At 39.3% G+C, this 27,365-nt stretch overlaps 1 protein-coding gene across 2 annotated transcripts in view; it reads right to left on the bottom strand.

Moving 5' to 3' along the window:
* STK32B (serine/threonine kinase 32B) overlaps positions 1 to 27,365 on the bottom strand; it is a 156,224-nt gene that overhangs the window by 53,216 nt on the left and 75,643 nt on the right. For both annotated transcript variants that reach the window (XM_063157627.1, XM_063157626.1), the window contains exon 4: positions 18,955 to 19,128. In XM_063157627.1, coding sequence (XP_063013697.1) covers positions 18,955 to 19,128 — 174 coding nt within the window. The remainder of the gene's footprint in view (positions 1 to 18,954; positions 19,129 to 27,365) is intronic.

Below are 27,365 nucleotides of genomic sequence, written 5' to 3' on the forward strand. Positions count from 1 at the left end.
TGCACACAGGGTGTCACCGTGCACACAGTGTCACCCTGCACACAGAGTTTCACTGTGCACACACAGAGTTTCACTGTGCACACACAGAGTGAGTGTCACCGTGCACACACAGAGTGTCACTGTGCACACAGGGTGTCACCGTGCACACAGTGTCACCCTGCACACAGAGTTTCACTGTGCACACACAGAGTTTCACTGTGCACACACAGAGTGAGTGTCACCGTGCACACAGAGTGCCACCTTGCACACAGAGTGTCACTGCGCACACAGGGTGTCACCATGTACACAGTGTCACCCTGCACACACAGTGTCACGGTGCACACACAGAGTGTCACCATGCACACACAGAGTGAGTGTCACCATGCACACAGAGTGCCACCCTGCACACAGAGTGCCACCATGCACACACAAAGTGTCACTGCGCACACAGAGTGAGTGTCACCATGCACACAGAGTGTCACCATGCACACACAGTGTCACCATGCATATAGGGTGTCACCCTGCACACAGAGTGTCACCATACACACAGAGTGCCACTGTGCACATAGAATGTCACCATACACACAGAGTGAGTGTCACCGTGCACACACAGTGTCACCGTGCACACAGAGTGCCACTGTGCACACACAGAGTGTCACTGCGCACACAGAGTGTCACCATGCACACACAGGGTGTCACCCTGCACACAGAGTGTGCCCTCCAGCAGCTCCCTGCTGGGTGATTGGCCCCAGTTTGCAGCGAGCACTAAAAGCTCTGCTCTCCAGAGGCAGCTTGCCGAGAGCTCTAAAGAGTGCAGAGGAGCAGGGGCACTGCTCTGCCCTTGCACTGAGCACTGCCAGCCAGGAGCAGGGCACAGAAGGTTCAGTGGGGTCCAGGGGAAGACTTGGCAGGCCCAGGTGCATCACAAGTTACTGGATGTATTCAGGACTGAGGGCTTCTGGACTCTGTTATATTTAATTTCTCTAGATAAATACTCTAATTAAATTCACTAAACCACTGTTTTAGTGAATTTAAAAGATAAATTCTCTTTAGTAAAGCAGTTTAAATTCAAACATACTGTGTAAGTGAAATTTTGGTTTGATTACACATCAATTTTCCTGAAAAAAATTCCCATTAGCAAGATGTTTAAACAGCAGGATGCGAAATGCAGCACCTTCACTTTAGGATTTCCCTGTTACACATATCCCTAGTTAAGAGAATTAATTGAAACACTCATTTCATAATCCAAGTACTTTGAACCAGCTCATAGGAGAAATTGAAGGACTTTTGCAAGGATCACATTCACCATAGTTTGGATTCAGACATGCCCTGGGCTTCTCTCTCACCATTCATCAAACAATGACCAGCAGAGCTATGGAAGCATCCTTGACACTGATCTCAAAAATACAACTTTGTCTGTCTGTATCACTACTACTCCAACTCCTTTTGTATGCAGAAATATCAGAGCCACATAGAAATAAGAGTAGAGAAACCTTCAAAGTGTTTTGCTCAGTGACAGGACAAGGCATAAGTAACATCAAAACGGGCTCAAGAAACTCAAAGGTGCAAACAATATAGAAAAAAACATAAAAAATCCCACAATTTAATTGTCATTTGTTGATATTGCCTATGAAAGCATTTCTAGATTTCTTCAATTGCCTTAGCTACAAATAGCAAAATAAAACTGCCTGAAGGATGGAAGTTGAGTTAGAAGATGCTGCATATAATTTCCAAGTAGGAAAGAATGATTAATAATCTACTTGTATCTTTTATAACATCTAGACTCTGTGTGCATCCCATGTGCTTGAAGATTTTCTCTCTGCATGGAGTAAAACCATGCACATGGCTCAATTCATGTTCACTGAATCTGCTAGTCAGAATATCCTCCCTGGAAAGGCTCACAATGGTTATAAAGGACTTGGGTTCAAGAATCTGCAGTCTTAATTACCTTTTCCATCAGTTTCCTTTTGATGTTAGGAAGTAGAAGTGGGTTTCTAAGTCAAGAGGTAGAGAAGTCATGCAGACTTCATCCCTGTTGGTTTTCAAGACCTGACTGGATAAATCCCAAATAACCTGTTCTGATCTGAAGGCTGACCCTGCTTTGGGAAAATCATTATGCCAGAGGTGTCTGGAGGTCTCTTCCACCCTGAATTAGTCTGAGTCTATGAAAAATAATGTATCCAAGTTCAAAGACTGTCTTACTTCTCCTCCTTTTGACTACTAGGAAGTTCATGAAAAATTGAAGAAAGCAGTGAGAAAACTGCATATGGGGAATTTAGTGAGTCTTTGATATAGTCCATAACAGCTGGCAGCTAGTGAGAGCTTTCACCTCTTAAATTCTATCATGGGGCTTGAATGCTCATGAAGAAAATGGTTGGAATAAATAGCCTATCTTCATCCTGAAATGAGGTTAAAATTGACATGCCCGGCAGTTCATCACTGGAGAGGTGTAACACAGTATTTATTATCTATGTAAGTGGTAAAAGAATGAGGATTATATCACCTAAAGACGATTCTGAGAAATCTCAGTAGGAATGACTAAATCTAGATGACTGCATTGCTAGTGTCCGATAAAATGACAGGAATTATATATATATATATATATATATATATACACATCAAAAGAAGAATCTGAATTGCTCACCTGAATTAATGACCATAAATAACCTTCCAGAGGTCACACTTTTGTGTTACTTATTAGATTAAATAATTATAATAAAAACACTGAAAAACATGGGATAATGCCACTTGCTCTAAAGCTTGAAATTCAATACAATCTCAAAAAAAGTTTCATGTGATGTGATCAGTCAGGGCTTCATAACTTTTTGTCTCTGTTTTTACTGACTGGACTTGAAATATCCATCTACAAAAGAAAGGAGTATCTCTGGTGAATTCAACCATTATTTGCCCATTTTTCTCAAGAAAACTGACGGCTGGTTCAGTGGCTACCACCTCACATTGAAAACAACTAACTTTGCGTAGGTTACAGAAAATTATTTTTAAAAGGTACTATGCAGTAATTTTAAATAACATCAGTCCTTCTGGTTATACAATTTCTTAGGATCTGTAAGAAAACAGACAAAAAAGAAAAGATCTAAGGCTAAACAAAAAAATTCCTTGTGATTAAAGAACAAATAAGTTTGATTTCTTAGTCAGCAGCAGAGACCTGTAAGGTGTGATGAGACAAATAATAGTATCTACATGGTCAAAAAAACTTCTCTATTTGCTTTTGGAACATGAATGTGATTCATATTCCATAAAACCAAGGTAAGAAAAACAAACATTGTTTTATTTTTACAACAGAGAATTAAACTCAAGTTGATTACTACAAGACATAATTTCATAAAATTCTTCTGATGTGAATAACAGAACTACCAGCTACAGATACTTCAGCTAAGATTAATCTAATTGATTGAGGAAAGCACTTCTACACCAAATGCAGACACTGTCTACCTCCTCCTCCGGGGCAATGGTGATGCCTCGAGCCCATGGGCAGCAAAACTCCATGGGTCACAAGACATGCTTGTCTCAGTCTGGGTGTAGTGACCCAAAATTCACGTGTGAATCACTGAAAATTCATTAGCTGACAGTGAAGGCAACCCATGTCCTTGCAGAACACTAAGGGTTTATTTTCTCAAAGATAGCTTCAACACATCACAGAGAAATCAAATTAGATGGATTTTGCATTCTCATAAGGATGCAAAAGAAGGATTAGGATTCAAACAAAGGGTAAGGATTCAGACAAAGGCCCTTGAGGTCAGTGGAAGGATTACACTGGCTTCAGCCAACATTGTTTCCACTCTATACAAGATTTTCTCGTACATTTTTCTTTTTAGTGCTAACAACTGAACTGTTGTGTAGGATAAACCCTAAAGTATTGAGTTAAAGGTTTTCTCTTTATCATGCAGTTTGTGTCCTATGATAATATTTTTTTCCTTAAATAGAAATAGGCATTAAGATTAATACTAGGTGCATAGCAGTTCTCAACAGCCATAAAAAGGGCAATGAGTTGGGAAATATAAGCTTCAGCTATGGATTATTTGAGTTCACATGAGACATCACTGGATCAGAGCACTGAAGTGAACCATATAATGTGTGATAAAGGGTTTTCTCCTACTTATGGAAAGAAATGTAAACAAATTCTGATTTTCACAGAGAGGCATCTTATTTCCTTCCTATTTTTTATTACACTTACAAATAATACCAATATCCAAGGCATACAGCTCATAAAAGAAGTGACTGCATAGATATTGAGGTTTTCTGTAGCTGAATTTATTGACACTTTGGAGAAAGGAAAATTCAATATATAGTAGCTACTGTACACCCAGAGATTAATTTTTCCAAACATGTTTTGCTTCAGTGAGGGTAGCCCAGAACTGAGGTATGTTCCAGAGCTGAACTGTGCAGGGCACCTACCAGGACGACTTGCTCAAGAAAAAGCCTTAATGAAATGAGATGAATCTTTTATTCCCTTTGTCAACACCTCATCACTCATGTATCTTTTTATTTTTCTGTCCTGACCAACATTGTTCCTAGTTTCCAGAACTGCTCAATGGTTTTAAAAAAAGATCATAGTAAGAATCTCGGAATTCTTTACTGTTATTTACAATTAGATGAATGGGAATGAAAGACTTTGACAGCTCCAGGCCTCTGATTGCCTGTTCACAAACCACTCACTTAGATTTCAGCGGTAATTGCTGCCACTTACTGTCCTTTCATAAAAAGATCTTCAGAGTCTTCTGTTCCTGCTCAAATGAATGTTGTGACAGTATATGACCCTGTGCATCACTGTAATTTTGAAATTTAAACAATTCAGTAAAACCGAAAATAAGCTGAGAAGATGAGGTATTAGGGTATTCTGTTTTTCTCTGCAATTTCCCTTCCTGGTCTTTAATGCAGAAATAAAAAAAAAAAATCCATAACTACTTCCAACTACTTGTTGGAAGCAAGCATTTACATATTTATAATCAAACTCCCACCATCCAGTCCGTTATCACATTTTGGAGCCTTTTCCTTCTGTGGGACAACCTGTGTGGCAAGACCATTGTCTAGCCTGTATGAGACATAACTGCTGTAGTAATTTTCACAAGTGAAAAAGCTCTCACCCATGACTGGAGGCCCTACCTCTCCCCAAGTGCATTTAAAGAATATCTGAACACCTGGCTCAAGGCTTGGGATTGTAGTGCAATTATATAGAAACAAGTTACTGTGGTGCTGAGTTGTGTGGTGCCTGGAGTTCCTTTCTAGTTTAGTACTATTTTTTACCAGGTGTCCATGACAATGCTGGATTTACTTAACACTTGTTCTAGCCAATTTTATATATCTCTGAAAATAAAACTGTCAAAGAAGGTATCAAAACATGTTCACTTACAAATGCCTGAACTCGAACAAGCTTGTTATTTTCCAATTTTATCCCCATGTGGAAATACACAAATATGAAAACATCAATTCCTTCCTTGTAGCAATAGGTGGCAGTAATGATATCTATATTTTTCTGGATGGCCAGTGGGCTTTGGAAACACTGTATTTGTCAGTTTTAGCTTGGATAAATAGTTGTAATATATGTTGTTATCCCAGGTTGAAGGAAATTACCTTTTTACAATAAAGGAATCCTATAGCTAACCTTTCAAATATCTGGATATATATAGCCAGATAATAGTCTTCTTTAGCTATGTTCAACTTCTGAATTTGCACAGATGTCAAATTAAAATAAAAATATTAAACAGATTGTTTCATCATATTGTTCTTATTGAATAACCCAAAATTGCTAAAACTGCTTTACCATAGAGGTAATTATATACTGCAGTAGCAAGAAAAATAGACAAAGATTCTTAAATGTTATAAAAACTAGAAAGATTTGCCCAAAGGAGTCTGTGAATTTGTACTTTGTCTCCTGTGTGCTGATATCTCAGAGAATGGGACTGGAAAGTACCACTGTAGCCTTATAAACTGAGCTTTTATATCTTCCTGACACAATGGTTCTTTTTCACCTAAACATTTATAAGCACAAGCAACTTGCAGGCAATCTAATGCTTAGTTTTCATTTTGCCTGAAGGACTTAAAGTAATGACAAATGTTACACATCCTTTGCTGGAGCTGTTTTCTAGAGTTAATGTTACACAGGTACAGGTCTTGGAATTCCACGCAGTGCTGAAAGGACCCTGGGACAGCTGTCAACACTGATGATGCCAAGCATCACTGCATTGCAAATAAAAAGCTTCTTCAGCCAAATCCTTCTTCAGAGCACGTGGAGGAGTCATGCAAAATCACCACAGGGCAGTAATTTTTGATAATCTCACAGCTGATGACTTCAACATTTTCTGTGTTATAGAGTCAAGTACTACTGAGACCTTCTGTGTGTACATGTCCAAGGGTCAAACCACTCTGAGTGAATCAGCTTTTAAGAGCAGGTGACACCTCTGATAACCATGGGAAGGGCACGACTCATTAGGCATTAACTGGAGCGTGGCACTGGGAGGGAATTGTCTGGTACAGCAGGAAAGTGTCTGCATTGCAATGGTGCTGCTTTCTTCCATGGCCCTGTGTAGAGAGCTTCTGACTAGAAATAAGGGAGAATGTACTTGGTGTGTGCTCTGCCAGCAATTGCAAGACTATCAGTCTCCTTCCAGTAGAAGGCATAGGCTGTCTTCCAGTTTTCACAGGCAGAAGTCCATGTGTGAAACTAAATGACAGAAGAAATTGATGACATTTGCCCTCTGCCTAAAGACAAATCAGGAGAACATTGTTACTGATAGGCACATTTGGCTTCGTCTGTTGTAAAAAGCCAGCATCGTAAGTGTGGTGTTTTGTAATGACTGAAATTCATATAGCTTCTCCTTTGTTTTTCTCTGCATGAAATATGGAATAGATCCATTCAGATGTATTGCATCCCCAAGAGTATGCTCAGCTTATCAGGCAAATTCAAAAAGAAAATTTACAAAATTCCAAGCACACAGGTGTGGTTCTCAGCCACTGTTCTTAAGTGCGTAATTACTGTATAATATCCCTAATAGTTACCTTAAACACTCTACCAGCTTCTATACTTAAAAGTTCATGTGACACCTGTTAGAACAACAGTGCCCACAGTAATATTATCACATTATTTAACACCTGTTTCCTTCATCCATACCACAGTGCAACCAGTTATGGTCAACAGGGATGGCAACTAAAGTGTGTCTCAGCATGGTGCTCTTCATGTGCAGGGCAAACAAAGAAACAGCAACTTCTGAAGGTTCCAGGCTTTCACTAAGTGCCTGGGCTCAATGCAGAGGTGAAAATTCCCAATAGGCACATTTTCTGCTGATCTGAGTTTCAGCAGCAGTTTCAGCAGCAGGGAGAAGGGCCATGTGAGGCTGGGTCGTTCACTCTGATTTGAAGCCCCAAATCACCCTCACCACTGACAGCATCTCCTGCTGGCTTGTGCCTCTGACATGGGTATGGGTATTTGGACCTTTATTCCTCAAACTGACCACCTGGCATCCCATAATATACACAACCAGAACATATCACCAAGAGGATATTGAATGTTTTCCACAGACAAGTGAACTTTGATGTCCTGCATATTCTTCCCCTTCTGGGTAATTTTATGGATTTAATGTATGCAGAAGTTTGCTGCGGTACACCAGGAAGGGAGGTGCAGTCTATTCCAGAAAAGAAAAGTAAATTTCATAAATGGTTAAAAAACTGACCTGCTACTACCTGAAACATCAGTAGCATGTCCCATGACACCTTTCTATGTTGAGCTTCACATATCTTAGTAATAAGCTATTTGTAAGGATAGTTTTGTATGCTTTTAAGAAGGAACATTTGCAAACAAACCCACACAGCAATAAATATGTGTATTAATGCATGTTGCTGTTTAGAGTACATGAGACATGGCAGGCCACATTTGACCCAAACCCAACTCCTAGTTCAGCGCACCACCCTTCTAAGAAATTCCCCTATTCTAGGAGATGTCAACAACATATTGCTTGTTGCCTGAAATCAAGCAGCCACGTATTCTAACTCCCCTTGAAGAATCTGGATGAGGAATCAGGAATTGGCAATACTGTTAGAGCCCACAGTGCCTGGCTAACTGGATTAAACTAGGCAAGAATACAGCAGGGTTGAAGGTGAATTTAGGTACTGTGCAGAGAAACTACTGCTACAGTAACTACTTGCACTGAAATGATTATGAGGATTATTCTTGCTATTTATTCAAGTGAAAACAGATATGGGATTCTGATCTCAGGTTAAAACACTTGGATTAGGTTCTGTTGTGAATTAGGCATCTATATTCCCATTTATTGCCTTCAGATGTATAAACATCACAGTCTTTGGAGTGCAGAAGCCATTCACATGACTGTCTATTTTTAGATGAACTGAAAACTTTATAGATTCTTTTAGTTTTATAGATGTTTTTGGCTAGGTTGGCTTCTTTGAAAAGACAATTATAAAAGAACAGACTCCCTCATTTAAGTCTTGGTGAGCTGTGGACTAAGTTTTTAAAGACATAAGAAAAATCTTGCATGCTGTGTGAAATTATGAAAACAACTGGGGATGTTCTCAAGTCAAATTATTGTAAGGTGTTATCACAGAAGTGCAGGCAGGTGTTTAAGCCTCTTGCAGGAGTCACACTCCGAGCTCTCATTGTCTTGTTTGACGTCATCTCACACCATGAACAACGCAATCCCTCATACATGGTTAATTGTGCTGTATTTAAAACACCTTGCACACTTCAGAATTTTTTTAGTTGCTGCCTTAAAAAAACCCCATACTTCTCATCAGCAGCATGAACCTTCTGAAGTTCTGTATTGTCTTCCATCTGTGTGAGGCTTAGAGGGAGATGTCTGTGGAAGGAGCCCGGGGGTTCCTTGCTTCCCTCCAAGGCAGGTGGACTTCACAAGCTCAGCTGTTTGTGGCATGCAGGGAACCTGGAAATACCACACAGTGGTACAACTTTTTATTGCTTGTGTATAACTGGAGCCACACCTCTGCTTGGGGAGTTAAGATCTTGTCTCATGTAAGGAAACTTGTGACCAAGTGTTTCATAGGAGGGAACAGGAATTACAGACCCCATTAACTGAAGAGTTACAGTGGTCTGATGTATAGGTTCAAAAATCTAGACAACTAAAGCTTAATAATTCCATTTCTCAGCTGCAGATCTCATATGCTATTTCTTTTTGACACTGTCTCTTCCAAAAGCAAATATTAAACAATAATGACAGGATAAAAGACTGTTTGCTGGAAATGTACTTCCTTAAATACATGCTCATAGTTCTTAGTTTCAGCAGCAGAGGTACTCTGGGACTCAGGGAAATAAGCTGGTACTTTAATTAGTGTTAACTCTCTTTACATATGTCAGTGCATGTGTTTGCATTGGGGTGCATCTGTAAAACATTTCTGTGGCTTAGGAGATTTGCAGAAGACAGTTGAAGGAGCACCACCAGGGGAAAATTCTGCAGCATCTGAAATTAAGAGGCAAGCTGTGACTCTCTGTGGGTTTTAAAGGCAGAACTCTAGATAACTAATACATTTAATTAGCATAAAAGCTGAGAAATGCAGCATCCTGGCAATAGCTTTTCCACTCAGCAAGTCTTGTTAAGTGACTATATTAGTAATTGTTACTGATTATTGAAAATACATCCATCATTTTTTATTGGATTTCGTTCAAAATAGACCTCTGACAGTCATTGAGTAGTCCTGTTGGTCTGAGATTTTAATGAAGGTCATATCTTAATTGTTGTAGCAACCTGGGGGAGAAACATAGGAAATGTAAAACTGCATTTCCCCACATCATCATTTTTTCTAGAAATACACAGACAGATTGATCTTTATGTCTGTGTATTAATTTTTATCTGCAGAGCTCTGAGCAGAGGTTTTCACAGCTGGTAAATAAAGTTGTTTGACCCCTACAATGACAAAGAAAGACATACTCAAAACCACTGAGCCTTCAGTAAATCTTATCCCGCTGACTGGGAATTCACACAAGGCACCAAGCCCCTATTTCCTCTGTTACTGCACCCCTATGTTCACTCTCTCTGCTCACTCCTAACTTTGGCTTTTTGGGTCTGACTCTTTCCACAGCAGTTTTCTCTTGCCCATTCCTACACCACACTCTGGACTCCCTGGTCTTTCCCCCAGCCATCCTGGTTCCCCTCTGGACATCTCTGCCCCACTTGATGCAGGTAGATGATGTCCTTGTTTTGGTGCCCTCAAATTAATCTATTTTACCTCCAATTTCTCTTTATTGCTACTGTCTGTCCAAAGAGTAATGTCCAAAATATTTGCAATCTAAACTCAGCCTGATAGTACAGTAAAGACAGTATCTGAGTATAGAAAGGGGGCCTACAGGTTTATCATAAAACCCTCACATTTATCTTCTAATGTATCTGTGTCCATAACTAAAACTCCAAACCTTAAAAATTGTGACATGTGCACTAAGAATATCACTGAAATAAAATTTGAGACTCTAATGGGATTAGACACAGAATAGTCACTCTGAAAGGCAAAAAAAGAGAAATGCTCTGCTTTTGTATTGTGTTTTTCTTGGGCTAGAAAGGAACTCCTCTGCATTCAGAACACTACAAAAGTTTCACATTTATAACAAAATGAAGAGCTAAATGCCTGAATTAAAATGGGTAGCCACTGGATAGAGGCTATTTCTCATTATTATTAGTCAGACTGTGGAGATGATTTTGGTCATCACTATAAAGAATGACCCAATTAATCTGAACTCAATTTAATAAATTTTGGTTTATTGAAAATGCACTGCCTACCAAGTGCTGTTCCCACCTTGCAAGGTCCCAGTTTGACCTAGTGTTTTAATGTCTTTCCCCACTGACAGTATTTCTTCATGTGCAAGAGCACCACAGCTGCTGAATTGCAGGTTTGCCTTGTCTCCTCTGCTGCAGGAAAGCACGATTATCCACACTGCATTATCCTGGGAAATTCCCCTGGGATAAATGTAAGCTGTGTGTGCACATGTTGGGAGAAGCAGAGGCTCATCAGTAGCACTGTCTGTCATACAACATCAAAGCTTTGAGCTGCTGTGCTTTCCCCTCTCTAAAACCCATCCAGGGGAGTTGGGACAGGATTTTACAGAGAATATAGAAATGTTTGAAAATAACCTTGAGGGAGTGTCATGAGGAGCATTCAAGGAGAGGTAGAGAGAAGAAATGCAAGGGAAAAAAATTGAAAAGGCAACTTCAGCATAACAAAGCTGATGGCAATTTGTGTCTTAATTGCAGTCCCTGCTCATAAGATAATTTATTTTTAAAGAAGAAACTGTCAGATGATCACAATTACAAGTTTCACTCTTTCTCATCTCTCAGTATATCTGTGGAATCAAAAGTTGTGCAAAGGAGACCGCATCTCACCCAAAATATCAAAGCCATGCTGAAAGCTTCTGAATGCATTTCCAAGGCACGAAGGAAGCTCAAATTGCAATATCCATTAATGAAATATCTTTTGCCATACAATGAACAGTTCACTCAACAGCGGAGATACAGAAGACTACTGCAGGCATGGAGATATCAAGTAAAAGTGCACTTTTTTCTTAAGTCTTTTTTATTTTGCCATATATTGGAAAAACTTGCATTGTAAGGAAATCTCCAAGGGAATGATAGAATACTTTATGTACGTGTTACTCATCCAAATTGAAAAATATGTTGCCACCACTGAAGCAGAAACAGGAGAAGGAAACAATTGTCCATATGTTGCTCTTGGTTCATACTTTGCTTAGCATTAAATTTACAGTCTTTTCCCATATTCCATTTTCCATCTACATACTTTAATCAAAGATTTTAGATTTCTTCACTTACTGCAAACAGAAAAGATTCAAGCACATTGCCTGCAAATCTGCCATTTCAGTGGAGAGAATATGCCTGCTCAGAGTCATGGTGGTGCGAAATTTCCAAGATACAAAGATATCAGAATATTTACAATACTAACACTAAAGCTTTGGGGGAAAAGGGATTAATGTTGAATCACATATGGTTAGCTCTGTTCTCTCCTCTGTTAGTTAGGACTTCACATCATTGCTCATTTGATCTCTCTGGATCAGCCTTTCATCCGCTTTCAGATGCATGGAGGGGATGGGGTAGGAGGTGAAAGGCCAAAAACCAGGGTAAGCCAGGCAGTGCCATATGAGGCAGTGGATACTGTTATGCCTCTGTAGAAAGAGTGCCTAATCATTTTAATTATTAATAAAAATTATTTGCATATATTTATTCATACTCTTGATTATTATATTTAGCATAACAGTATCAACATGCTATTAATATGGTGGGCTTTGCTGGCATAAATCAGCTTGGAGCAGACACTCATACTAAAATCACTTGAAGCTTTAAAGCAAAACCAACAATTTTAATGGATTTGTGAGAAAAGGTATCTCTTATAACTGGTCACAAAGAAACTAGCAATATGCTAAAGCAGAAAACTGGCATTAACCAGATCAGATTGGTGGGTGGAGACCTGAGATAATCTTGAATATAAAACTCTGCTTTAATTCTTTCAGCATCTTCTGCTTCAGTATCTGAATGTCTAAAAATGATTCATGATTGAAATTTCAATACTGAGAAGTGGGGGGAGGAAGGAAGGAAACAAAGCATTAAATTTTATTATCCATCAATAGGATGCTAAATTATGGAGATGAGGGATATGTAGCATTTTAATACATATCATGAGCCTTAGAGCCTGCTTTTTCTAAAAGTTCATGTAAAGGGATTATTGAAGAAAACCAGGAAGGGAAAAGCAGGAATACAGGCAGGTGATGGAAGCTGCTTTACATGGGGGTGCAACCAATGTTTGTGTTTGTGATGTACACAGCACATTAGATGATTTTCTTATTGATTGCTTCTCTGTTTAAAAACAGAGACCCAGACAAGTGCAGATATAATCTAGACACAAAGAAGTGTATAACAAATCTAGAAGAAAGAGTTGTTAATTCTTCTAGAAATTTCTTCTAGAAATTTCAAACAATGTTGTCTAAATCATAATCTTTTTACACTGATTTCAAGATTTCCCTGAATCCTCCCCCACTTCATTGTCATTTAGCTTCAACCAGCAGAAAACCCATGAGAAATCTCTAAAATCTCAATGCCATCACCAGGGTATTGTGGACTTCTACATGTCTAGATCATATCTACCCTTGCCTGGCTGTCTGATTTCAGACAGAGATGCAATCAATAAGAAAGCCAGTTATTGTGCTGTGCATGTCACAAACACACACTTAAGATGGCCTTGATTTAGGTTATCTTTAGCCACTAGTTTTGTTGCCTGATGCAAGATGGTCAGCCAAGCTCAGTCTATAAGTCACATGGTCCATCTCCCACTATTGACCAGACATGTAAACTCTAAATTATTTAGGGTTTGTGAGATGAGTTTTCTTTGGCTAAACCAAAGATTTCATATAAGCATGTTCCTATTATTATTCCTAATAATGAGAGAGGGAAGATGAAATTAGGGACAAGAGGTGACTTAATCTACTCACTTGAAAACTGTAAGGAAAGAGCAATTCCCTGCTGGCTTCAGTGAAAGTGTCTCAGCCATGGGGAATTGAAGGAGCGATGGGCACCTTGTGGTATTTCACCTCAGTAAGGAAGGGAGAACATATCAGGCCCACAATAAAAGATTGTATCTGTGCCAGTGGCAGGAATTGGAGCACCTGATGGGACATCCTGCATCTCAGAGTGTTCCCCGTGTCTCCATCCCAATACAGCCTGCATTACTTTATTCGTAGTTTATATACTCTGTGTGTGGAATTCTCTGTATTTCCAAACTAGCTTCATTTATTAGCAGTATCTTATCTGGTATATCAAATAACTTTTTCTGTAGCTAAACAGAAGTAAAATTAATTTGTTCTTGTAGGGAGAGAACTCTGTTCAGAAGTCAAAAGGCTTGTTCTCTGTGTATTTGTGTCTTGTGGTATCTAATTCTTTGTTAAATGCATGACTGAAATTTAAATACCCTTTGTGCCTAGAATTTATGAATCACTTTCTTTTTTCATCTTTGCTGGCACATAAGCATTCAGCAGGTGCTCAGTGCTTTATGGTTTGCATGGTGCTTATTTTTTGACTGGTTTTGATATGTTTTCTGATTTCCTTCTCTTACACAGCTCATTGCTCAGTTCCTGCAATTTTTCCTTGGAATAATGTGGGCTAGCACTTGTTTAAAGGACATGGAAGAGACATGGAAATACAAACTAAGAAAATTCAGTGGATGAGCTTCTTGATATGCTGTGATCTTTGATAGTCCTTATAAACTGTATCTGTATTATGGTTATTTTTTCCCTAGGTCATCTACTTCAGACCCTACTACATTTTTTCTCCATCTACACACACTTGCCAGAAAGTAAAAGACTATTAGTATGAGCAGAAATCTGTAAGGAACTGTGTTTCATTTAGTATATCCAGCTAAATCTCAGGTTGGCGCTATTCTGCCTGTGACACCTGTGAAAATCTAGGGGCAAATTTTCCATCTCCAAGTAATTTTCAAAACTATTTACTGCTTACATACTAAATGGAAAATGCATGAAGGGCACCGTTTTAAACTGAGTTTGTTCTTTTGCTGTATGTTGTCACAAGTGAGACAGGGAAGGCCCATTTTTAAAGTGTCTAATCATTTAGATGTAGCATCTTCTTTCACCAGACTGTCAAACAACTTGGCAGGCTCAATGATAATGAGCAGTTCTGAACACAGAGTAACTCTTGTCTAGTTGGTAGCAGCAAGACAGCCTTAGCCTGCAGTGGATCATCTGGCAGAGGAAACTGCAATGCTCAATTTGCCACCATTTTCCATTAGCTTTGGCCCACCCTGCTCTGCTATTGAGTTATTGAGTTTGGCCCACCCTGCACTGCTATTCAGAGCTGGAATAACTCCTGGTGCTATTCTCTGTTGGAAGCAGAACTTGGAGAAATGGAAAACAGACTGGTGATCTGGTGATCACACAGCACAGACCTGCCAAGCCAGGCTGATTCCAGTCATGCTGTGCTCAAAAAAATTTTATATGTATACTTACATATGTACACACACACACACAAACAGTTTTGCATTAAATAAACCCCACTAAAATAAAAGTGTCCTGGGCACACTGATCAAAGAGCTGTGCTGGAAGGTTACTGCAATTTCCATTCCAGACATCTGCCACATCCAGCCTCCTCTCTAAGCAGATGAAAACCAGTGGAGCCAGACGATGATGAAAAGTTGTGAGGGCAATGCAGTTAACACTTGTCCCTTAGAAAGAGAAAATGTGATTTTTTTCAGCATGAGCATGTTACCAGGCCAGCAGCCACAGCACTGCAGGGCCAGCACTGCTCTGAGCCAAGGCTGGAGCTGCAAGAGCATCCTGGAAAACACAACACTGGAGGTACTGCAGGAAGAACTCTGAACAGAAACAGGCAGCCAGCTTTGGTGAGGAGGCAGGTGGTTTTATTGAAATATATGAACAGCAACAATTGTGAAAGGAGAAAGTTGAGTTACTCATGGCTGAAATAAGTTTATTCAGCCTTTGATGAGAAAACTTTTGTCCAATACATTATTCACTGGCATTATACAAGTTCTGGAAGGAATGTGTTTAGTCATACCATCTTGAAATGGCAGAATTCCGGATTTGATCCAAAATTTGACAATGTTTGAGATTATGTATACTGTAAGAAGCCTTTCTGGGTGTACTGGGATCCAAGGGTCTATAAGAAATGCCACCCATCCAGCTTTAAAATAGTATTTTTTTCATGTGAGAAATGTGGATAAAGTATAATTACAGCAAGGCTGTGGGAAAATAAGGGGTTTTGGTGTAACTCTTGTCTGTGACCAGCAATCTCAATATTAAGTTAGTTGTTGTATAAGTGAAAAATTTACTCAGAATAGCCTTCTAATAATAGCTTGAAACTTAGATATTTTCTTTTTAAAGTTTTTATATCTCTGGGTGAACATCCATGCAAATGCAAACATTTACAATAGAGCTGCAAGACACAGAGCAGCATTCATTATTGTACCATAATAAATAAATCCACTATAGCAGAATTATGCATGACAAATATGGATTTTATACACATGGATGTGATTAATAAAAATTGCAAGTTTCATAAATACACCAGAACAGTTTTATTCTATTTATAGCTAATTTTTCCCTGCAGCAACAATAGTCCTATTGCTGAAATGATTGCCACATTCAAAGTACACGCCACTAACCACATCAACAAACACAGAGGCACTGCAAGGCATCCCCAAGGGGAATGGGCACAGTACTGATCTCTACACTCCCACATCCATTGTCACATGCTGGGAATTCCTGTCCCCTTCAGTACCATCTCCTCTTCTAGCAAACTTCTGGGGCCACAGGCTAACCTAGAAGAACCCATTCTGTCATGGTGCTGGATGCAATAGTAATGGAAATCTGAACATATTTCATACAAATATGGTATATTAGGAGGAATTAAACTCCTAATTCACACCCCATATATTCAGTTCTTTGTGATGCTGCAGTTTGAAATCCACCAACTCAGTCTGATAAGTCCTTTTACTATTCTTTCTTTGTAGCCAAGACAACATCTAGGATATGTTGTCTCTCAGAGGCTCTCTCAATGACTCTCTGACTTACTAACATTTTTTTCCTTTTTGCTGCTAACACATTCATTTTAAAATGAAAGATCTTATATAGGTTAGCATGTGAATGCTGACTGGAAGCACTTGGTAACAATGATATTGCTGAGGCCTGCTACCACAAGGTAGAAACACCAAGCAGATCACTCGTTTCATCTCCAAATGAGATGGTGTGTTTGCAGTGATAAAGGAATGACTAGATGTGCCCTCACCATGCATCACTGCTGGCTCTGATCCTGCACCAAACTGAGTCAGCACAGCACTCTTGATGCTGGATATGCTACAGAGATTTAAGGCAGCTGAAGACCCATCCCACAGACTGCAGTTCCAGGTGGTGGTGAGACAGAAGGCAGAGTATTCTGGGTCTCACCTGGCTAAATAACATGACCATGGACAAGAGGATCATTTGGGATTTTGCTGTAATTTTGTGAGAAGATGAGAGGCAAAAGACTGCTCGTGCCACAGTTGTATCATTCGGGCAGTGAGCAGTGAAGTGGGACAGACACACGCAGATCTCAGGACTGCAAGCTTCAAAATAAACATCTCTTCCATAACACAGCAGGGTCCTGCAGCAGATCCCTAGACAACAATCCTAGCCAACCAGTCAGTGACACTCTGCAGCCTGAGAGAAAGCTATTTTGTCCAATCTTTCTGTCAAAACTTTTGATGCAGAGTGAAAGCCAAATCCAAATCCCAGAACTCGCTCCCAAACGGAGCCAACAACCAGCTCCAGATGGCCATGCCTTCCCCCACCTCAGTGTAAATCAGCAAGTGTTGAACCCCTATGACTCAAAAAAAGAAAAAAAAGGAAAAAAAATCGAGTGTTCACTTGATTAAGTAATACAAAAGAGATCGAAGTGTCAAGCCAGTTTAATAGTGGGACCATGACAAGGCAGACATTGTCACAAAAAGCCATGAACAAGCACAATGACTTCAATCCAGTCCTTCATTCTTTCAAGACATCTGTCACCTTTCTCAGGCTTTTCTGTGATACATTTTAAGCTACAGACTTCTACCAAAATACAAGTTTAGGCTGCAAACTGGATTATCTGATGAATATTTTGCCAGCCTATTTGCATAAAAGATCTCACCAATCTGTTTTGCACCAAGAGCATTCCTTAAGGGATTAGAAACAAAGGTCAGCTATAATTCTGAGCTCCACTTTTAAAATACTCACTGAGAAAACAAAACTTCTGCAAAATTCATGGAAATATACTAAAATAGTAACAGTGTACTAAAGAATTCTCTTGCAATATTTGCAAGTTTTATTACATTTGAAGTTCTAACTGCAAGCAAAGCAAGTGTTGTAATGTTTACTGGAATTTTGCACAGTTTCAGTAACATGAAATACCCGCCTACCACTGCATCTCTGCTCAGATAGATTTCATGCTGGCCATTCCTCCTCTGAAAGTCAGACCATATTTTTTATTGTATCTTTATTGCAAAATCAGGAGGCAGCTCTGGCAAGTGGATGGGGTGAAAACTCTCCATTAGTGTATTTGAAGGAATTTGTTCATACTGGACTTTGGGAGATCTATGGCACAGCTTAGTTTAGTTTGATCTCTGAAAGCCACATCCAGATTTTGTATATACAAAACTGTATTTTTGCATTCATACCACTCAAATCAGAAAAGAGAGCCCTGAATTTAGCCTAAAAAAGAGTTAAGAAAAGGTTCAAGCCATAATTTTATAATTTCATAGTTACTGTGTTGACATAGAAATAGAAGTTATCCCTGATACTTCAGTTAAATGCCAAAATGTTTAAGGGAAACAGACCCTGATTCCTGACACATTTTTTGAAATGAATACTATCTTTGTTACTGTATGGCAGAAAACCTAACAGATTGCTGTGATATAAAAAGTACAAAAAGGATGCAGCATCTATCATTGTTCCAATTGATTTGTACTATTATTCCTACTTCCCCACCTCTCTTCCTCCTGACCTTAATGCAGATGCTGCCAGTAAATGAATTATTCTCAGCTTTAGGTTCTATAACTGCTCCCTGATCTTGTGGGAAGCTCTGGTACTGGATTACAACAACATTTTTGTGTTCAGTAACATTGGGGCACTGGAGAATTAAAAATAAATTAAAAGCAATCAGGCTGCTATTATGGGTTGTATTTAGTGTTTGAAGACCATAGTGAAAAATGTAGATCATAGTAAGAGATCAGGGGAAAAGGGCAGTATGAGAAGGATACGAGGCTACTGAATGGCTGTGGACTGAAAGAAAGCACTTAAAAAGAAAACGTTCCAGACCCAAATTTCACCCTTGAATAAGCAATGGGAACTTTACAGGGGTTTTGAATAAACAGAACTATAAAGTCAGATATATGATAAAGTTCCTCTGCTTTGCCAAAAGCAAGCAGCCCACTCCTCAAATGAAATGCACTTACCTGTGAATGATGTGGTATCTCTGCAAATAATCCAGGGAAAGGGCCAGCTCACAAATGTAGAGTTTTACAGTTCCTTCATTGAAGTGCACGTTCTGCTGCAGATGGTAGCGCAGGTCCCCTCCGAGTAAGAGATCCACCACCATGAACATGTCCTCTTCATCCTGAAAGGAATACCTGCAGGAAAGAGTTACAGCTGAGATCTCAGGGCGGATGGTGCAGGCACAGCCATGCCTTGGGCTGGCTCTCATTAATGAGATCCTGGTAGGTCCCTGATTTGCTCAAAAGGCATGCACAGAGAGGCATTCTCACTGCTGAGGTCAGTCCTGCAAACAGTCTTGGATTGTGGTGGGACTCCGAATGTTTAGATGTTGTGCTTTAACCCCAGTAAGACAGCTAAGTACCATGCAGATGCTCTCTCACTCCTTTTTCCCCCAGTGAGCTGGGGAGGAGAACCAGAAAAAAGTAAAAACTTGTGGGTTGAGATAAGAACAGTTTACTAATTGAAAAAAAGGAAAGTATAATAACAGTACTAAGGATAAAACCAGTAATAATTGTAATGAAAAGGAGAGAAAGAAAGAAAACCTGAGAAGAACAAGTGATGGACAACACCAGTGCTCACCACTCCCTGAATGTCAAGCCTGTCCCCCAGGGGCTATCAGCCCTTCCCTTCCGAATCCCCCAGTTTATATGAGCATGATACTTGATGGTGTGGAACATCCCTTTGGACAGTTTGGACCAGCTGTCCCAGCTGTGCTCCCCCCCAGCTCCTGGTGCAGCTCCTCACTGGCAGACAGGAGCCACTGAAGAGTCCTTGACACAGGGTGAGCACTGCTGAGCAGCAGCCAAAACATCAGAGTGTGATCAGCATTATTCTCATCCCAAATCCAAAACACAGCACTCTTCTAGTAAGAACAAAACTAATTTTATCCCAGCTGAAACCAGAACATGAAGGCAAGCAGAGCTTGAGCTACTGCCATACTACTGTCTTATTTGAAACATGAATTAACACCTGAATGTTGATAAAACAGAATTTAAAATACCTTTAAGATTTTAACAATCTTAAATAACTGTATTCTCATTCAGGTGACAAAATACCTTACAAAGTAGTACCAATAAAATGGAAGGCCTTGAAACACACTTAGTATTTACACACATACAACTCTAGTTCAGTGCTTATGGAAAGTATCCTGGTAGCATTGAGAGCTGCTGTCTCAGGGGTATTTTCCAGATTCAATAAAAATACACAATGTTCTATTAGCTGAGTATTTTTTACAGCTTGCAGTGTAGGTCCAAATTCAATAAGGAATAAAACTGCAATTTTACTGCCTAACAATACTTTTTCTTTTCAGTCAGCAACCTATATCTTGTAAAATGACAGAGTCTTCATGGTTACTAACTGAATTCTTCTGGACCCTTTCCCAGAACTGCCTGCTGAACACTCTGAGGAGCAAATTTTGATGTGATTTAAATCCTGTAAATCCAAAGGTATAGCCAGTCAATGTTGACTATATATATATACATATATAGTGTTTGGGCAAGCGGGAATTTCCATGTGTTTCTACTTACCTTGGCTATGCTGCCATTGCTCTGGGCTTTTGTGCTCTGAGTGAAGTGACAGAAACCTCTGAATTTAGTTTCTAAATGCAACTGTATAAGATTCCCCAAATGGGGTATGGTAAATACCTTATTTCTGATGTGAAACCACTCTTTTCTTATAAATTGTTTTAGAATTGATTTTGATGTGAAGTTATATTATAGCAGATATATATGGAGTACTGAGAGGTGATCCACAATGATAGTGCCTCTTCCAGCACCTTTGCTCCCATGAGGTGTGTAATGTATGTTGGCTGCAGATGTGATTCTGTTCTCCTGAACTTTAAAATTTATGCCAAGAAAATGGAAAAGAGAGGGTTTGCAGAAAATCTGTGCACACCCTCCCTCCAGAGGCAGAAAAGTCTATATTAGATTATTTTAATTGACAGTTATGTACGGTTTCACTTTCATTCCCAGGCTTGCACTTACTGAAATGAGGCACTGCTCAGGGGTTGTCACAGATGGTTCATTTTGAATTTAATGCTTGTTATTCTTTCTGAACACACTTCTGAGAAGTGACTTTCTTTCATACTCTGCTCTTGCATTTCCGTGTGACTGCCAAATGCCAGGAGGGGAAAGTCATTTTATTTGCATGAAGCTTACTTCTCAATAAGTGAAACCTCTGAAGCAAAATGGCAAAGTAGGTGGCACATGGTGTCTGCTCATCTCTAGGGAGCCAGAATTTTGTAACACACAAACATATAAACAGGATAACAAAACAGAAGGCTTCAAGTATATTCAAATTCTTCCAAGCATTGTGCATTACTGAGCCTGGAGCAATTGCAGAAGCAAAGCTTAAAAGTGTAGTTACATTTAAGATTTTTTTTTCTTTTTTGGCACTTGTTGTTTTAGGTGAAGAAATTGTAGCAATTAGCAGTGGTAAAATCATCATCATAGAATGGCTTTGGTTGGAAGGGGTCTTAAAAATAATCTGCTTCCAAGCCCCCCGCCATGTGTGGGCACACCTTGCACACATTGGACCAGGCTGCTCAAAGTCCCATCCAACCTGGCCTTGAACAATTCCAAGGACAGGGCAGCCACAGCTGCTCTGGGCAACCTGTCCCAGTGCCTCACAATCCTCTGAAAAATGTTAATTTTTCTCTTCAGTTACCACTTAAGTAAGGCACAGATTGTCTTTCTTTCTTTTTTATATTATTAAAATAATTTTTGGAAAAAAAAATGCAGATTGAAAACTCTACTTCAATAGTAAGTGAAATATTGTGTTTTGTCTGGGACTAAAGAGTATCCTTGGTGTCTAAAGTCATATGATGACATGTCAGTAGAATGGTAGTGATGCACCTCTAGTTTTGAGATATAAATGTCCTTAGTCTTTTTTTTGGGCAGAGTGTGAAAGCAGGGTAAAGAGTGACTGCTGTGAACTTTAAATCCAATGATTATTCCCTTTTTTTTTTTTTTTAATTATGAGTATGTTTTAAGGTGAATGTCCAGTCTAGACAAAAGACCCCTGAGAATCATCTATGTAATGTGCAGTCCTGTTCACATCCAGATAAATGCTAACACTTTGTGGAACACGATTTTCACTCCAAACATGTTTTTAGGCTGATGTACTCTGGCTTTCTGTGCTTGTGAGTGGGGAATGGTGGTTTTTTGTCACCTGCCAGGGAAGCTTTTGTGCATTTGTAATTATTAATGATTTTAGAAAGATATCAAACAAAGCTTTCCTACTGGGCTCAACCAACCTGCACCCATTCACTGCCTTGGGACCCTCAGGGAATTTCTGGGAATCCAGGCTGGGATGACAACAGATGGGTTTTGTCCAGGGCTGTCAGATCTGCTAGTGAATCAATCTCCTGCTACTGTGCCTTGCCTCTCAGGTAAGGACATGAAGTGCAATCCCCAAGGACAGAGCTACAAGGCATTCCAGAATAACTGTACCTCTAGAACAAAATACTTTGAACCCAATCACAAAATCCAAACAAAGAAAACCCTCAACAAAACCAAAAATACCCCCAACAACACCAAAACTAAACTGGGAGACATTCAGAAGTACAGCTAATGTTTGCACTAGGCAGCCTTCCCACATAGAACACTTCTCAGATTTGTCTGGGCCATCTTGACTAGATCTTGATTTGCTAAGAAAGGTTGAAGCAGATGATCCTTGAGACCCTCCTACCCTTTTATTCTATGGTTCTGTGATCTTTCATGACCTGTGGAGGGAGCACAAGTCAGTTTTATATAGACGCTGAAGGTAGAATGTTGTACACCAAGACACAGAGGTTGTGAAGCTCCCAAATCCTCTCTGATGTTCTGCTCTTGCACTCAGTGTTATTCTTTTTGTTTTGTACTAATATGTGTCTCTGATAACTGCTAACTGCCAGTTCTGAATACAGTTCAGTATACTGGCTCAGTTAAGACAGAAGCTGTATAGGCACAGTTTGAAGGAATGCACATGTTCAGCATGGTATCACCAGGTTTTTCCACCCCCTCTAAATTCTCTCACACCTGACACCGGTCACTGTGCTACTCTTACACCTCTTCTCATGGGCAGTGGTGCCTTCCCCACGCAGTTGATCCAGCTGGGTCAAACCTTCATGGGTGTGGTTCCCCGTCTGGATCAGACCACAGTGTGATTAGGAACACTCCAAGACATTTCCTGGAAGGTAAAGAAATTCACCCTAGTGAGACTGTGTGTCTTTGACCTGGAGGACAGCTTGGGCATGGCAAACAGGGGAAGATCTCTGGAGCTGTCAGGCACTCCGCTAAGCAGATCTTGCAGCTACCAATTTCTAAGCTACTGAATGCAGAGCAGGAGTTTCTCCAGGTCCTGCTGTGCAGCTGGGTAACAAATGGTGTTATTTTCCTCCTACCCAGCTTTAAGGACTAACAGGACTTTGTGTACCAGCTTGGACAAATTTGGTTTGTCATGGTCATAAGCAATCTAGTCCTATGCCTCTCTCCCTCCCACAAATCCAGTATTCTGCCTTTACATAAGAAATGAAATATTACCTTTATCTTTTTTATTCTATTGCAGTATTTTAAGAAAAAGGAGATTTTGATATATTGGTCTAAGAATTGAAATAGACAAGTGAAATACTTGCCATGGGAGAAAGGAATCTTTGAAAATATTGGTGCTGGTTGGGGAGGGGCTGGTGGCAAATCAGAGCAGTGGAGATTAGTTTTCAAGCAAACACTGTAATTTTACTTTTGTAAGCTTCTTATCTGTTCAAAGGGAAATGACATAGAAAAGGGTTGATTGGTTTTTGGAATAAATTCAGGGGTTGTTTGGGATTTTTATGTTAACCAGGTAGCTGAGAAATACCTTCCAAATGAATTGTAACATTGTGACTTATGTTGAATATTAATCAATTGATACTGAATACCAATAATACATTATTAGTTATACTAAAGACAATGTTCTAATCCTCCTTGAAATGAAAGAGTAAATTACTTGAAATAATTGTTCTTGTTTTTTTCCTAAGTAGTGTCATTCTCCAATTATAGGAAAACTGTTCTAAATACAGATCCAGCCTCTGCTTTCACTTGGTTGGAGAAAAGTTTGAATGCATTATAATCATCTTTCTCCAAATTAAGATAAAATTATAAAGCCCATAGCAAACAGGGAATTGAATTTTTGATTATCTTCAGACTGGAAGATAAACTATTATTGAACATAGTCCTTGATGGAAACACATTTAAATAAAGTAGTCTGAATAAGTTGTATCTGTTTCCACATTTATATCTGTATATTTGTTTTAATAATATCTAATTTTTAGTATTTATATCATATATTTATTTATTATTTGTAACACTGTCTTCATAAAAGCGATTACAGATGAATTATTAAGATAATTTTTCCCCCTTTCATTCCTTCTTTTTAGTTAACCAGGGTAATTTTTCATTTAAATCCTTCCAGTTGAGGCACCCAGTATTAATATATCTTGTTTCATATGAATTACCTGGGGAAAATGACATAGTGATGGATATTTTATATACAACTTAAATTAAAGATTAGAAGCAGATTAGAAAAATTTCATAACTAAGACTAAACCTAACTTCATAATCTTGAGGTAATCAGTTAAAGCAAGGTATGCACAGTTCATACATTCAGATAACACTTCTGCTTTCCCCTGAATACAACAAATGATTGATCCTTGGTGTCTCCTAACTACGAAATTAAAGAGGGATTCTTTTCCAGCTTTCCTGGTAACATTAAAGGGACATGGGAATTTTTTCAATGACAGAAACCCCCCGCTGGTAACTGCAGATTTTCCCAGTGTAGATGGCATTTCTTGATGTGGTTACCTTGCTTTTTTTTTCTTACCAGTCCAATTTGTGCAATTATGTTACAGAATACTCCTCACCCACTGCAAAGCAGCAACAGGTTAAACCAAGATTTACTGCATTGAAAAAGAACGGGTCACTTAAAGGCCTGAATAATTTGACATTTGCCAAAGAACAGAGCAGAAAAATAACAGTCCAGGGCTCTCTTGTATGGTAGAATAAAATATAGCTGTAATATTAGGTGCCATAAGTATAGGACATAATATAGGTGTCAAAAATAGCAACTTTCATCAGTCAAACATCAAATCATTTCAAACTGCCCTAGGCTGAAAAGGTGTGCTGAAAACTGTTACACCCACTGCGACTGCAAATAGCAAATACTTACCTTTGAATTGCATTTTTCATAAAATGAAGTGTCCAAGCCAACCAAATTAATGTTTTTGTTGAAGTTTGTGTGTTCTGCCAGCCAAGGACAAGCCTCAAGAGACAAAGCCTCAAGATTTATTAACTTTGTAAATACAAATATGCAAGTATTTTGAAGGAATGTTTGAAATGTTCCTTCATAATATCAGTTTTGTTTACATTTCTATAGATTTCTTTGTTATTTTGGAAAATGGATAAACATTACTGGAATTAGGAATTTATTGGAATTTGAGATTTGTGCTTGCAAAGTCTTCAATAGAAGTCCATTGTTGGAAAAAAAAAAGGAAATACGCTGTTTCCAAACTCAGAAGGACAAGAGTCATTTCTACAAATGTTGTTAAGAACAAAGGACAATTACTTCCTTTATTCTTCCTATATTTCTTTATAAAGTTATGAAAATATCTTTTAGTATTCTCTAAGAAAACTCCGGAGAATGGGGAATTTCTTCTATAAGGAATTTTGATGTTCATGCTTATATCTTCTCAAAGTCTATTTAGTGATGAAGTAACCAAATAAAACTGGTAAGAAAAATGCCTAAATAAAAAGTAGCCTGAAATTAGGTTGAAAGATGACTAGAATTTGTTTCAACAAAGATAGCAAGAGACTTATTAGCATAGTAAATATTTACCATTAGCTCCCATGCTGGCAAAGATTATTAATTAGAGACAGCTTAGTATTTATCCTCACAAGGAAGAAAATTTTCTCTCTCCAGGAGGTTGAGAAGACCACAAATCCTCTTTGATCTGGGAAAGAACAGTTCATCATCTGGACATGAGCTGGCCATGTGCACTGACAGCCCAGAGAGCCAAAGCTGTCCTGGGCTGCATCCAAGGCGGAGTGGGCAGCAGGGCAGGGAGGGGATTCTGCCCCTCTGCTCTGCTCTGCTGAGACCCCACCTGCAGGGCTCATCCAGCTCTGGGGCCTCCAGCACAGGGGGGACAGGCACCTGCTGGAGCAAGCCCAGAGGAGGCCACCAAGGTGATCAGAGGGATGGAGCCCCTCTTCTGTGAGGAAATGCTGAGAGAATTGGGATTGTTCAGCCTGGAAAACAAAAGGCTTTGGGGTGACCTAACTGGGGCCTGCCAATACCTGAAGGGAGCCTACAAGAAACAAAGCGTGTAGGGACAAGACAAGGAATAGCTTTAAACTGAAGACAAGTTTAGATTAGATATTAGGAAGAAATTCTTTACTGTGAGGGTGCTGAGGCCCTGGAACAGGATTCCCAGAAAAGTTGTGGATGCCCCTACCCAGAAAGTGTTCAAGGTCAGGTCTGGTGAGGTTCTGATCAACCTGGTCTAGTGAAAGGCATCCATGTCCAGGGCAGCTGGAACTAGATGAAACTTGAGGTAGGTCCTGTGCAACCCATGCCTCTCTGTGATTTTGTGATCATTTCCATATGCACTGTCAACACTTGGATCATTTGAGATACCCAAGTCACACGACCACGCCATGGGCCGGCAGCAAGTGATAATGAGCTAAACAGGAAAAGGAAAATGCAAAATACTTGTCGCTTGCTCTATTACTATGCACTTTGCTTTCAGCTGATGAAATAAACCTCATTTCTATATTTTTGCATTCACAAAATACAGTTATTGATCAATGCTCTTTTGAAGTGTTTTAGTTCTTTCTGAGTCCTGATTATTTGAGATGGTTTGTTTTAGAGCACATTTTCTTTCACTCCTTCACCTGGTTCTAATCTACGAATGTTTTGCTCCACCTAAAAGAAGCTTCTTTATTTTTGCCTCTGATTTTCCAAATGCTAGGGGAGTAAGAGGTCATTTGAGATGTGGGTTATGGTAATAATTGTAGATTGTGAAAAAAGGCAGGCTAAGATTTGATGTTAGGAAGAACTTCTTTACTCAGAGGCACTGGAACATGTTGCCCAGAGAAGCTGAGCATGACCCATTCATGGAAATGTTCAAGGCCAGGTTGGATGGGGCTTTGAGCAGCCTGATCTAGTGGGAGGTGTCCCTGCCCATTGGAAGTAGATGATCCTTAAAGTCTTTCCCAACCCTGACCTTTCATATTCTATGAAAACATGGTATTTTGTTTGTCTTTCATCATGGTGATATGGTAGAGAAACCATGAGAGAAACCATATGATTAAATGTAGGTGGTCATCTACTACATGAGAAAGAGTTCTTACAATTTTCT

The sequence above is a fragment of the Melospiza melodia genome, chromosome 5 (assembly GCF_035770615.1).
Source record: "Melospiza melodia melodia isolate bMelMel2 chromosome 5, bMelMel2.pri, whole genome shotgun sequence".
Taxonomy (NCBI): Eukaryota; Metazoa; Chordata; class Aves; order Passeriformes; family Passerellidae; genus Melospiza; species Melospiza melodia.